Source organism: Oncorhynchus kisutch, linkage group LG22, assembly GCF_002021735.2.
Source record: "Oncorhynchus kisutch isolate 150728-3 linkage group LG22, Okis_V2, whole genome shotgun sequence".
NCBI lineage: Eukaryota > Metazoa > Chordata > Actinopteri > Salmoniformes > Salmonidae > Oncorhynchus > Oncorhynchus kisutch.
The window spans coordinates 8062573-8076348 of NC_034195.2; the positions used below are offsets into that span (position 1 = coordinate 8062573).

At 41.6% G+C, this 13776-nt stretch overlaps 1 protein-coding gene across 14 annotated transcripts in view; it reads right to left on the minus strand.

Annotated features, from left to right (window-relative positions):
- Positions 1 to 35: 35 nt before the first annotated feature.
- ap3b2 (adaptor related protein complex 3 subunit beta 2) overlaps positions 36 to 13776 on the minus strand; it is a 100919-nt gene continuing 87178 nt past the window's right edge. For 6 of the 14 annotated variants that reach the window (XM_020456494.2, XM_031801521.1, XM_020456493.2 and 3 more), the window contains 9 exons: positions 11462 to 11633; positions 10001 to 10088; positions 9516 to 9628; positions 5623 to 5851; positions 5243 to 5327; positions 4892 to 4989; positions 4356 to 4376; positions 2711 to 2849; positions 36 to 2468 (listed from right to left, as the gene is read on the minus strand). In XM_020456494.2, the coding sequence (XP_020312083.1) occupies positions 2282 to 2468; positions 2711 to 2849; positions 4356 to 4376; positions 4892 to 4989; positions 5243 to 5327; positions 5623 to 5851; positions 9516 to 9628; positions 10001 to 10088; positions 11462 to 11633 (1132 nt within the window). In that variant the 3' untranslated portion in view covers positions 36 to 2281. The remainder of the gene's footprint in view (positions 2469 to 2710; positions 2850 to 4355; positions 4377 to 4891; positions 4990 to 5242; positions 5328 to 5622; positions 5852 to 9515; positions 9629 to 10000; positions 10089 to 11461; positions 11634 to 13776) is intronic. The other 8 variants (XM_020456497.2, XM_020456495.2, XM_031801520.1 and 5 more) reach the window with 3 other exon arrangements.

Below are 13776 nucleotides of genomic sequence, written 5' to 3' on the forward strand. Positions count from 1 at the left end.
CTCCGGTCCATATACAAAAAGGCTATAGACATTGACACATTTCATCCGTTTTATTTCATTATTTTCATTTGAATAATAAATAAAAGCTTAAACATCACATTATTTCATAACCACACAGAAGATATGGTAGACCATAATCATGACATCAGAAAGAGAAAGCGAGTGTGCATTAAAATAACAATACCCTTTAAATGATTGCTCCATCCACTATTATCTTAAATTCATTGCAAAGTTTTCATTTTGAGAGAAAGGTTTAACCATTTAAAGTTATATATAGCTTTGTATTTTAGGGGAGGAAATAATAGACCACTGCCACGTTTAACAGTACTTTCAATAAGGTACTTTTCATAAGGTCAATGGTATGAGTTAAGCAAATTATGTCCTCAAATTGTCTGCATACCAGTAGTAAAATGAATTTGAAATTACATGTATATTCAACTTAAATGATTTGTTCTTTGATGGTGTCATGACTCCACAAACCTGTGAATTAAGTTCACAAGCTTGAAAGATTTACCAGTGCGATACTGAACAAATAAAACAATTCAAATTTCAAGGAGTAAAAAACTGCTGTCATTTTCCCTTTTCTTTCACTCTCCAACTTTCTATGATAACTGTTATTGATGCTTGCTGTATTGAACTCCTTTGGTGTGACGATACAAATACATGTTCCTATGGCAAAAAAAAATTGAAACAAATAAATAAATAACATCACTTATGTCACGAAGGCAGCTCGCAGATATGCAGGTGGGTTATGTTATATCATATCACGTGTCTCCCCGATACAGAGCAAGGCCCTTTACCTGGTGTGACCCATAGTGCAGTTTCCTTAGGATCCCATTTCCGTAGGTCTCATTATGACAACATCAGTGGGTTTATAGCATGATAGAAACCACTTTTAAATATAGCATGGTTAACCTATACTGGAAATACAGTAAGTATATGCAAAAGTCATTGGAAAGGCAGGAAAACACAGATAGATGCTGATTACAGAACAGTTTGCCTTGGGCCATGATGATTTAACATTGTCATGTTTGGAAATCATTCATACACACAGACACAGACACACACTAACACAGACCTTAGATTTTGTATTAAATATTGCAATGCATTCAATCACGTTTACTGTGTATCATTTTCAACTGCAGGACTCCCACTCAATAACATCTATTCTATGTGTATGACATTTAGCGGGCCAGGCGGTAGAGATTGAGAATAGAGAACTACACTATTCAAAAGGGGACTTCATTGAACATTCAGCAGACCAAAGTAAATTGAGGAGTGACCACTTTTTTATTGATGATGATATACCCTGTTACTGTACCTAAGTAATGTTGGTAATGGTACCACACTACATTTTTAAAAAGGCATGGTGTTTTCTACATAGTACATTTGCGCTTGGCCGAAACAAGTATAGCAAGAGTATAGGTGAGGACTCGCAGTCTTTAGTTCAGACAATAATGTACTATACATCATGAGCCATTCGTAGATATGGCTAAAGAGAGCATGTCAAACCTTTACAGCAGTCATGACAAATGATAAGGAGGAGTTTTGGTTAGGATAAACATCCCACTGGGCACTGACCTCAGTTCAATGTCTAGTTTTGGTTAGGATAAACATCCCACTGGGCACTGACCTCAGTTCAATGTCTAGTTTTGGTTAGGATAAACATCCCACTGGGCACTGACCTCAGTTCAATGTCTAGTTTTGATTAAAACATTTTTGAGTTAACATGAATTCAATGTGAAATCAACAAACAAATATAGGTTAAAAGTTGTGTGAAAAAAAAAAATCCCTTACGTTGATTACTTTTTGCAAATCCAATCAGTTTTCCATGTTGATTCAACGCCGTCACAGATTTTATTTGATCAGTGGGATGATTCTTAATGACTTATTGTCTTTACAAATCGTGTACAGTAATGCCATTCTGTAATTTGTTACGACGGTTCGTAGGAAGTGATTTTAAAAGTCAAAGTGGGGCCTATTATTTCCCCCAGATTTGCGTCTCTCGTATAAGTAAAAAATCATCATAATTTGTTTGAAACCTGCATTACATGGAGAATATCAATTGAGCGATGGATCAAACCTGTCTTCTACATATTCTTATCAGACTACCAGTATCTTAAGGAAGAGAAAGAGGACTCTAAGTATTGGGGTATTTGGAATGGGAGTGGATGAATGTGTGGTTGTATGTATGTGAGTGAGCAAAGGGAGACAGAACCGAGCTGTAGGAGAGGAAGGAAATTGCTGGGGTCAAAGGTCAGGGATCAAGAGTTAGGGGTCATCACTGTGTGAGGGCCTGATGGATGTCCTTGACCAACATCGTGCCAATCACCATTTTCTCACAGTTGACCGTCAGCTGGGCGGCCCCGTCCTCTTTGGTGACCACACTGACCAGTACAAGGCTGCCACTGGTCACCGTCTTCCCAGCGAACCTGTGAATCGGAAATGGGGGAGGAGGTACAGGAGGGCTAAGTTCAAAGATCAAAGAGCAGAAGTAAAGATGAAGTTGAATAGTTGAATAAATATGACACAAAACAGCAATATTCTTTCATGATTTCATAACTTCCTATTTGACACATTCCCCTACTATCTCCCCTGTCTAATAAAACATACAACATACTAATTCAATAAATAAAAAAATCTATATCAATATTTATTCTGGCGACATCTGCCAACTTTGACAACTTTTCCAAATGCCCGCCACCCTCACCTGCACTCCTTGTCTGAGCCACAGGGCACTCGGCTGAGGTTGGCGGCAGTGGTAACCCTTTGAACGACAGCGTGCTCGCCCTGACACTTCTCCTCCAGGGTCAGCTTCTCTGTGATCTCATTCATGCCCATCAACTGACCTGAGGACAGTACAAAATAGCGGTGATCAACAGACGAGTGGTCAAGGAGTCTGCATCAGCATCTCAATTGATCTTCCCGCGATTCCTTGCATCCTATCTCCTCGGCTCCTTCCCCTCCGTATTGGAGGAGACGGTCCAAGGTCTCTCGCCTCAGACCTTCTTCTCCAATACCTTTTTAGGGATGCAAGGAAAGAGGATGTGAGGAATCGAGGAAAGATGAATTACAGGTTCCAGCTTGAGTGAGATTGAACATGTGTTTGAAGAAGGTCAATTGAATTTTTGTTTTTATGAATGCTCATTGTCACCAGACTCCTTCGAAATAGGAGACTGTCCCGTGAATACCTAACGTTTTAACCAAACCTCCTTGTGTAATATCTCACACTATATGGAGGCATTTGTGTCCATATACCATTTGATACTACAACAATCTAAAAGCCATACAACTCTATAGGGTCTACTACCATAAAAGTGTTGGGTTTTACACAATTCTCTTAGGACTACACTAACTATATAATGCCTTAGGATTAAAAGACTAGAGATATGAGCCATTACATAAGCATGGGGCTTAATGTGAAAAACCATCTCGCAAAGCAGTGACACTTTCCTAAGAATAAGAAAGTAATCTGATATTTGCCAAAAAACAGGAGTTTGAGGGGAATAGCCTGCATGTGGATTATTTTATTTATCATGTTGCAGGTCTATAACTCATATTTCTATCCTGCTCGTCTTTTTGTCAAACTCATTTTCTCATATATCACTGTCAAACTTCCTTGAACATAGAAAAGGCTCCCTGAAAGAGATTGAAATGTTCCCTCTTCGTTCTGTGACGTCTTAGTTATATTTAGCTGAATTCAGCAAACTTCTGCACAAACTTCCTCCACACTAAATCTAGAATACAATGACCATTAACTTGAAAGGTATTATAAAACACCATTATATGCATTAAATGGAAGCAGCATGCTATACTGTCCTCTCACCACTCAGACAAAGTTAAGTTAGCTCTACTTCTCTAAAACATCTGAATGTGGTCTACAGTATGCATTAGTTACAGCCCATGTGTCTTACAGCCCGTATAACACAATCAATGCTGTGAAAGAAGAGCGCAATGGTTTCAAATGCAGTGCCTTTAAAAAAAATGGACATCCTCTTTGCGCATTCCCGGAACTACTGTAGGACATTGATTTGGGATTAGTGGATCTAAGTGGAGCATTCCCAGTCATTCCCAGTGGAGCTACAGTACATGTTAGAGGCTGGGATGCAGGTTAGGTTAGGTCAGTTGTGTCTGCCATTGAAGTGAACTGGAGATACATAGTGCAAATAGTCATTGGCACCCAGGCATTAGATATCGCTGTGGGGGGTATAGGAGGGAACAGCTTGAAGCAAGGGGGGAGATGTTGAGGGGAAGGATGGGGGAGGAGAGGTTGAGTCTCGTATGGGGGGGTAGGTTGTTAAGGCAGGTGGCACATAGACAGCTGACGAGAACAAGTTCTATCAAAGGAAACTTACCTAGACTTTGTAATAGCATCTCTATTGGGGCCAGTATCAAGAGGGAAGAACGGAGGATATGACACGTTTAAACACACAATATGGTTGGATTTGAGTTGAAAACCTTGCCCAGTGTTAGTGATTATGCTCCAAGGGTGACCATTGCTATTAAACCAAGTTAGAATGAATACCAAGGTTTCCTGGTGGATGTGGATTTGATCAAGTCAGAGGTGATAGTGCGGTAGTAGTCACATGCCATTGTTAGGGTTAGTTTGTGTAGTGACTGGTGGAAACTGCCATTCATCACTGACAAAAAATAAATATACTATGATTTGCCTCAGAAATGTATTAATTCTTGAGTGTTCTTTTGGATACCAACTCAAAACAACACCCAGAGAGGCAAAGACATCTCAAAACACACTGCATCAATTCAGGGATTTTACTATTTCAAAACTGTAAAGTTGTATTACTCTTTGTTGACACTAGCATTGTTTCTTTAGCGCAGTCAAAATGGGGCCCATATTGTTTGATTTCCATGCATTGGTTCCTGTGCTCACCTTGCTCCTTTTTGAACTCATTTTCTGTCATAAAGATTGGCATCATCAGCTCTCCAACCGGTGGCTGGATCGACACAAAGAACTTCCTGGTGTGAGTGCTGCAAAGGAACAATAAGACATGACATGATTCCCTTATAGGAGAATAGAGCAATAGGACTGTGCAGTGATTAGGGTCGCAAAATTCCAGAAACTTTCCCAGGAATTCTCTGGTTTTCCAGAACTCCCAATAAGTAAAAAACAGGATTTCTGAAAAACCAAGTTTCCAGAATTTTGCAACACTAGTTTGATACTTGACTGGCCATATAGGGGGGGGCTCTCCCTACAGCCATCAGGGAGCAGGCTCTTTCTTACCAGAGCTGGAAGTTGGCTGCCTGTGTGGAATCACAGAAATCGATGCCCATCACCACGCTGATAGTCTCGCCCGCAGGTAACACCTCTGAAGACAACACAAGATACTAGGTAAAAGAGACAGTGCACTAACTAGCCCAGAACAATGACAAACAGCTACCTAGATAGATCACTGAATGACTGAGGTGTAATTCTAATTTAAACTGACCCCGTTGCAAAACTTAACCCAACAAAGAACCATTTCTTTCAATTAGCTTTTCAAAAAAGTATTCTTCAGATAAAAAAGGGTTCCATGTAGAACCCTACCGGTCCTCAAAGGATCCTTTTAGAACCCCTTTTCAAAACTATTAAAAGAGGAATTCTGTTGTGAAATGTTGACTGACCGATCTCAGGGAACTCTTTGATCCTCATGCCTGATTGCAACTTGGCGTCCTCCACGTGCAGGCTCTTGGCCTCGGAGGTGGCGCTGTTGGTGAACTGGATTTTGACTGCCACCATGTGCGGGTCGGGGCTGAACGGCTGGCGGCTGAAGCAGTACTCCACTGACAGGCCCTCGCCGGTGATACGGTGGAGCAGCTCGTAGGTCTTCAGATTGCCGGATGGGATGATGGTCTGTGGTACGGAAACAGGTAGGGGGGGGTTGAGTAAAAACTGCATGTACAGCCAAGCAGGCTTACATATTGTATCAAACACCTGGACACTGGCTATAGTGTTGGGTTGACTGTCGCTGGACACAGTTTAGAATCCCAGTTGGGGTTACTGTAGTAGATTGGTCCTTGTGGGTATCCATACCTATGTATGACTATGTATGGCATGTGCAGACTAGGCTAGTAAACATGCTGAAGCAAGCACCTCGTTGTTGTACCTCCTTATTTTAGATGATACTGCATTGTGTCAGAAGTGGCTTTACTAATCACATAAACATGAAGGACTTACCAAGTAAATCATACATTCAGTATGTGGATGACGTGTGAAATGCTTGATAATGTATGTGATATCAACAGAGAGGTATATTTTCTGGGTGATTTAAATATTGACTGGCTTTCATCAAGCTTTCCACTCAAGAAAAAGCTTCAAATAGTAACCAGTGGCTGTAACCTGGTTGAGGTTGTCAGTCAATCTACCAGGGTAGTTACAAACAGCACAGTAATGAAATCATCAACATGTATTGATCACATCTTTACTAATGCTGCAGAAACTCTATTCCACATCAAATAACTGACGCAATCAGTTAAATTAGATGTAAAAAAATGATAAAAAAACATCTTATGGAACAGTGGGGACTGTGAAGCAACACGAACATAGGCACAGACACACACACACACGATAATATACGCACTATACACACACATATACAGTACAAAACCCATGTGTACGTGTAGTACTGGTAAAGTAGAGGCCTGAGGGCATGTGGATGTATTGTAATGTTTTTAAAATTGTATAAACTGCCTTAATTTTGCTGGACCCCAGGAAGAGTAGCCCCAGGAAGAGTAGCCCCAGGAAGAGTAGCCCCAGGAAGAGTAGCCCCAGGAAGAGTAGCCCCAGGAAGAGTAGCCCCAGGAAGAGTAGCCCCAGGAAGAGTAGCCCCAGGAAGAGTAGCCCCAGGAAGAGTAGCCCCAGGAAGAGTAGCCTTGGCACCAGCTAATGGGGATCCATAATAAATACAAATACAAAGCAAACGCATGAGGTCTCAGAGGAGGAACAGCAGCTACAGTGGGACAGCATCTTTCTGGGACAAGTAAGGAAAAAACAATGATGGCGGGCACTCGGATATTAAACTCAATGGGGAGGTTGTGTCATTTAAACCAGACACATGGGCAGCAGTGACCGCAATCCCCACAAAACTGTATAGCTATAGTAGAAATGGCCCTTTGCTCTCTACAAACTAAAAACTGTAAGATATTACCAGTGGTAGGGCAGTTGGTGAGTAAACTGGAGAGTAAAGACAAAAAGTGCCATCCAACCTGTCTTTGCCATTCACTCTCTGGCCAGACCGTTGCTGGGGCTGCCAGCAATTGAACTGGACGACCCAAGGGATGTTTTCCAAAAGACATTCCCAAAAGGGTTTTCTGGCCTAGGAAGGTGACTACAAAAGTAAAGGAAGAGTTGGTGAGTATGGAAGAAATTGGGGCTGTCTAAAATAGAGAGTCCCACTGGCAGGCGTGCAGGGATGATGGTGGTCCCAAAAGCCAATGGGGACTTGAATGAGACTCTCTGCAGAGAGAGACACATCTTACCATCAGTGGAGCAGTCGCTAGCTCAGTTGGATGGCTCACAAATCTTCACAAAACTGGATGCCCGCTCAGGACAGTTTTAACGTTTTGCCATTTGGAATCGCTTCCGGTCCTGAGCATTTCCAAAGACACATGTTCCAATTGTTGGATGGGCTGAGTGGAGTCAGAGGTCTTGTTCTTGGGACACCAAATCAGTGCAGCTGGAATAGAGCCGGGCCCGGAGAAGATCAGCATCATCACAGATATGCCCATCCCCCAGAATGCGGCTGAAGTCAGGACCTTCTTAAGCATGGCCACATATGTGGTTAAGTTCCTCCCACAGTTTTCAGATACAACCAAACCCCTGAGAGACTTACTAGCCAAAGAGAATTACTGGTCATGGGGTCACATGCAACAGGTGGCATTTGACAAGATCAAAGGAGACCTGCTGTCACAGAGAGTGTTGACCCAGTACCGTCCCCACGCTAAGACAAAGGTGTCAGCAGATGCATCATCCTTTGGGCTAGGGGCGGTCCTCACACAGATGCAGGACAACATGGAGTGGCGTCCAATAGCATACATCTCACAAAGCTTATCCGACACGGCGCAAAGGTATGCACAAGTGGAAAAGGAGGTGTTGGCTATCACATGGGCATGTGAAAGGCTCAGCCAATACCTTATTGGCCTGCAGTTTACAGCAGAGACTGACCACAAACCACTGTTGGCTCTGTTAGGGACAAAAGCACTGGACGACTTGCCTCCCAGAGTCCTGTGCTTCCGCCTCAGATTGCCGAGGTTCACCTACAATATGGTGTATGTGCCAGGGAAGGCACTGATCACAGCAGACGCACTCTCCATGCCCCAATTAAACGTCCATTAACAGAGGAGGAGCCATGTCTAGAGGGGGAGGTACAGGTGTCCATTAATGCAGTAAGAGACAGTCTACCTGCATCTCAGACCAAACTGCAGCAGATTGCAGAGGAGCAACAGCGAGACCCCATCTGCCAACAGATAGTGCAGCAGTGCAAAAAGGGATGGCCCAGGCAGGAGGAACTGCCTCCGCTGCTGAAGCCCTATTGGGTTCACCAAAGTGACTTCCACTGTAATGGAGACCTTCTCATGAAAGGACAAAGGAGCTCCTGATGGGCAGGAGGCTGCGCTCCCTCCCTTTCCTGTCTCGCCGGCTGGGCTTAAACCCCAATGGCCTTCACTGAGAGGGACAAATGGCTGAAAAAAACACAAACTGGAGACTTTAAATCGGAGACACCGTGCTACGGAGAGGCAAGAGCTGACAGAACGTCAACGTGTGTGGATTACAAACTAAAAGACACCCAAAATAGTGCTGAGGAAAGCAGATGCCCCACGCTCCTATGTGGTGGACACAGGCTCCGAGGAGGTACGGATTAACAAAACACACCTCAGAGCTCTTCCAGATCTACTAGGCACACAGGTTGAGGAGGCCACAGACAACGCACAAAAAGAGGGAGAAGGAGAGAGAATGCTCACAGAGCCACAAACTCGCCCAAAAAGGGATGTGAAGCCACCAGAGTGGCTGAAAGACTATGTTACATGAATAGAATGCATACTGTTGGGGACCATACCCAGCAAAAAGAGACTGTACCTAAGTTAATGCATAAGTGTTAAAGAGAATAATAGTGGTTTCCAAATTGCATTTCAGTTATGCTTCAGTGGTTATGAATGTTGAATTATTTTTCATTGGAGAGGGGAAGATGTAGTAGGATGGCCCTTGTGGGTATCCATACCCATTTATGACATGTACAGACTAGGCTAGTAAACATGCTGAAGCTAGAACCTCATTGTTGTGCCTTCTGATTTGAGTTGATACTACAGTTACCTGCTAAAATTTACCAGAAAATACTATACATCTTCAAAAATATTCAGTAAAATTGGCACTCATAAAATGTTATAAAGCTTGGAATGTATGGTATTTAATCTCTCTTTAAATCTACATTATCTTTCTCTAGCAATCTACATCTATATGAAGTGCTTAGGCCTTCAGGGGTTAGGGGCTATGGGTAGTTTGTCCTAGAAAGGGTACTCACCGTAGGGGACAGAACGTTGTCGGTCAGGGACAAGCCCTCCAGATCTGTCACTAGGCTGCTGGACAGGAAGTTGTTGAGGGGCGTGACTTGAGACGGAGATGGAGCGGGGTCAACTAGGAAGAGGAAAGAGCACAGCGTTTTCTCAAAGACTGGGGAGCAATCATGTATAGTCTGATGCTGCGCTAATGTAAACAAACAAGCTATAGCGGCGATTCTGCATCATGGACAATGGCGATTGTGGACTTCTGAAGTTGCAATGTTCAGTACCACAGACACGGATATATTAGATTTTAAACATTTGATTTCGAATTTGAAATAATAGGGAATAAATCTGCACATAATTAAAATAGACTTATCCAGTGACATCCATTACCAATCGTTCATCATCCCATTCAAATTCTATGTAGGACCACTTGAGGGGAAAGTGTAGACTGTCACTGTATTCCTGGTATCGTGGATTTAGTAAAAAAAGGAGGCGAACTTACAGTCATCAAAATCAAGCAGAGACATTTCTTTCTTTTCTTTCTTGTTTTCTTTTTTGGGTGGTTTGGATGGAGGTTTAGATGCTGTGGTCTGAAAAGAAGAGAAAGAGAAACTAACCCACAAGCAGAAGGAGACCTGCCACCTGAATATAGTGTATAAAAGGAGGGAAACAAGTAAATAGATATAAACTATATTACCACTTGTGCATGAAAGCAAAGGAATATGTTCATACAGTCCCACGCTGGCGCGTTTTGGACTTCTAACCCCTTATAAACATAGTGTGTTTGAGCTACTGGGTTGTACCATTGGATTCATCTATCTCTTCTGCATCCATTGAAACCAATCACTAGTCTGTGTGATTAACTTGGGCTGAGCAAGGGCAGTGTTTGTGAGACAAGGGCGGGTCCCAATGGGGCCTGTGGGCGGTTCTTCTCACAAAAAAGTCTCTAAAGCCAGAGTGGTTTGAGCAGAGACTCTTTCGAACACGTACATGTAATCGTGCATGTTTTGCATGCATTGTTTGCTCTATGACGCTCACAAGCCATACAACAGTTTTTTGAGTGTAAGGTGTTTTTCTACATTGAAGATCATAGGAAATCCCAGGACATGCTGTCTATAATACTGTAATAGGCTCAGATAGTTGCTGTCACGAATTCCAAACTTCACATTTGCCACTGACTAGTTGGATATTCATTTCCCAATGAGCAAACATAAATTCATTTTTATCAGGTTTTTACTTGGCAGACTTTTTAAAATGTGTAATTTTTTTACATTTGTCAATAAAACTGTTTATGTCAAATTGTAAAACACTTAATTGTGAAGCTAAATATAAGGGCTAGACATGCAGATAAATGAAAGTAGTGCCTAGGGCAACTCCACGACTTTTCAACCTCATTTTCATTATCTCCAGCACAATACCTGTGTCAATACATGTGAAAATGGCGAATTTCGACATTTTGTATAATTTTTTTGTTAACAAGTTCTACCTAATGACCCAATTTATGTTGATGCTAATATGATGTACAATATTCCATGTTTCTATATGATAACAATAGCGTAATATATTTAATATTTTGTAACTATTTTTTAACAGTTTCACCAATTAATTTTAATTAACTCAATCATTATGACACACCCCTCACTATTGTCATTGGTTACACTAATAGCACTGTGTGTCTGTCTACATAACCTGGTTCAAGTATTCATGACATTACACTGAGGAAGGCACAGTGATGCCCAAACGTTGGTAAATACCCATTACATTGCTGGGAGTTTATTCATGGAGTGTGCCACTTTCTTTATTTGATAGTCCACTGGGAATTTTGACATCAAAGAATATATGAATATGTGCTTTATGCCAATATCAAATAATGCCAATTTAGAATGTGTGTGTTACGTCTCTCGCTGTGTGTGTGTGTGTGTATATCTGTAGTACGTGTATTTTCGAGTCTCTCATTACCCACCTTCTTTTTCTTCTTGGTCTCCTCCTCTGACTCCTCTTCTGACTCCTCCTCCTCTGACTCGCTGCTCTCTGACTCACTATCGTCGTCCTCCTCGGATTCTGACTCGGAGCTACCAATCCGCGGTTTGCTCTTCTTCTCGCTTTTCTTCACATCCTCTCCACTGCTCGGCTCACTGTGATGCATTGGTAAACAGGTATAAAACGGTTTAATGAAGGAATTTCATGTCATAGCATTGCATTTCCTAGTGCTCTGCTACAGATTTTGACTACATTCTTTGGGTTACACACATTAGATTGAATATGAATTAATAGGTAAAGAAAAAAACGTACAATTTAAACTTTTGACTCGAATTCCTCGTGAATCATTATCCAGTTGATGTATAATTGAGATTAGGGCCAACAATTCATCGTCAATGACTGATATTAAAGATACATTATAACGGTTTTGTATAATTTTAGCCAGTAGTTTTGAAAGTAGTGCTCACGAGCCAAAACGTGTCCCGGAAAATTGCGCACAATTGTGTACATCATCACATCATTGTTCTCGAGCCTCTGTAAAGTGTGAGAAGAGAAAAAGACTACGTGGTGTGCATGTGGGCTGTTCATGTTGGGCTCATTGGACAATACTGTGCTGACCTGATCCCACCTCCCACTTTAATCTTGCAACATCATTGGACATCGTTCCACCTGCCAATCAACATTGTCTATCAGCTTCGGTTGTCACGCATGGTCTCGTCAGGTTATTATGGCAAACCAGCAAGCGAATGTGATAATGTAATTTTATACAACGGAAAATATATACTTATGTTTGCATCAAATGTCTCCTTGAAAGTCAGGTATCAATTATATCATATGCCTACGTGATGAATGATGATCGCTGGCAATTAACAGCTGTAGTGTTGCCTACATTGCATTGCCCCATATCATAGAATATAAGTGTGAAAGTTTATAAAGACAAAAAGTGGACACATTAAATTATTTGATTTGGATGGACGGTTGAGACAACATAAAGGGGAATCTGGTAATGAATGTTGTGGCTGTTGAACAAGTTGAGACTAAATTACTTGGTGTTACCTTAGATAGTAAACTGTCCTGGTCAAAACATATCGATTCAATGGTTGTAAAGATGGGGTTATGGGCGGAGCAGTTGCTGTTTGCCCCCGGTGATGCGTTGTGCAGACCTCACTATCCTCTGGAGAGCCTTACGGTTATGGGCGGAGCAGTTGCTGTACCAGGCAGTGATACAGCCCGACAGGATGCTCTCGATTGTGCATCTGTAAAAGTTTGTGAGTGCTTTTGGTGACAAGCCAAATTTGATTCGGTTTCTGTTTGGGAAAGGTTGTAAAGATGGGGAGAGGTCTGCCCGTAATAAATAGATGCTCTTTTTTCATAACAACACATTCCAAAAAGCAAGTCCTGCAGGCTCTAGTTTTGTCATATCTTGATTATTGTCCAGGTCGTGTGGTCGAGTGCTGCAAGGAAAGACCTAGTTAAGCTGACCCAGAATAGAGTGGTACGTCTTGCTCTTCATTGTAATCAGAGGGCTAATATAAATACTATGCATGCCAGTCTCTCTTGGTTAAGAGCTGAGGAGGGACTGACTGCATCACTTCTTTTTTTAAATTGTTTGCATAGTCAACATACACACACCTCTGACACACACACACTTACCCCACCAGACATGCCACCAGGGGTCTTTTCAAAGTCCCCAAATACAGAACAAATTCAAAAAAGCATACAGTACTATATAGAGTCATTATTTCATGGAACTCTCTTCCATCTCATATTGCTCAAATGAACAGCAAACCTGTTTTTTTTTAACTGACAAAGCAACACCTCACGACACAAAACCTCTCCCCTAATTTGACCTAGATAGTTTGTGTGTATGGATTGATATGTAGGCTACGTGTGCCATTTTTAAATGGATGTACTTCTGTTCTTGAGCTGTTCTTGTCTATTAATGACAAATCAAATGTTATTGGTCACATACACATGGTTAGCAGATGTTAATGCGAGTGTAGCGAAATGCTTGTGCTTCTAGTTCCGACCATGCAGTAATATCTAACAATTTCACAATAGCTACCTTATACACACGTGTAAAGGAATGAATAAGAATATGTACATATAAATAAATGGATGAGCGATTGCCGTGCGGCATAAGCAAGATGTAGTAGATGGTATAGAGTACAGTATATACATATGAGATTAGTTATGTAGGGTATGTAAACATTGTATAAAGTGACTAGTGATATATTTATTTCATCCGGTTTTTAATTATTAAAGTGGCTAGAGATTTGAGTTGGCATGTCACTCAAT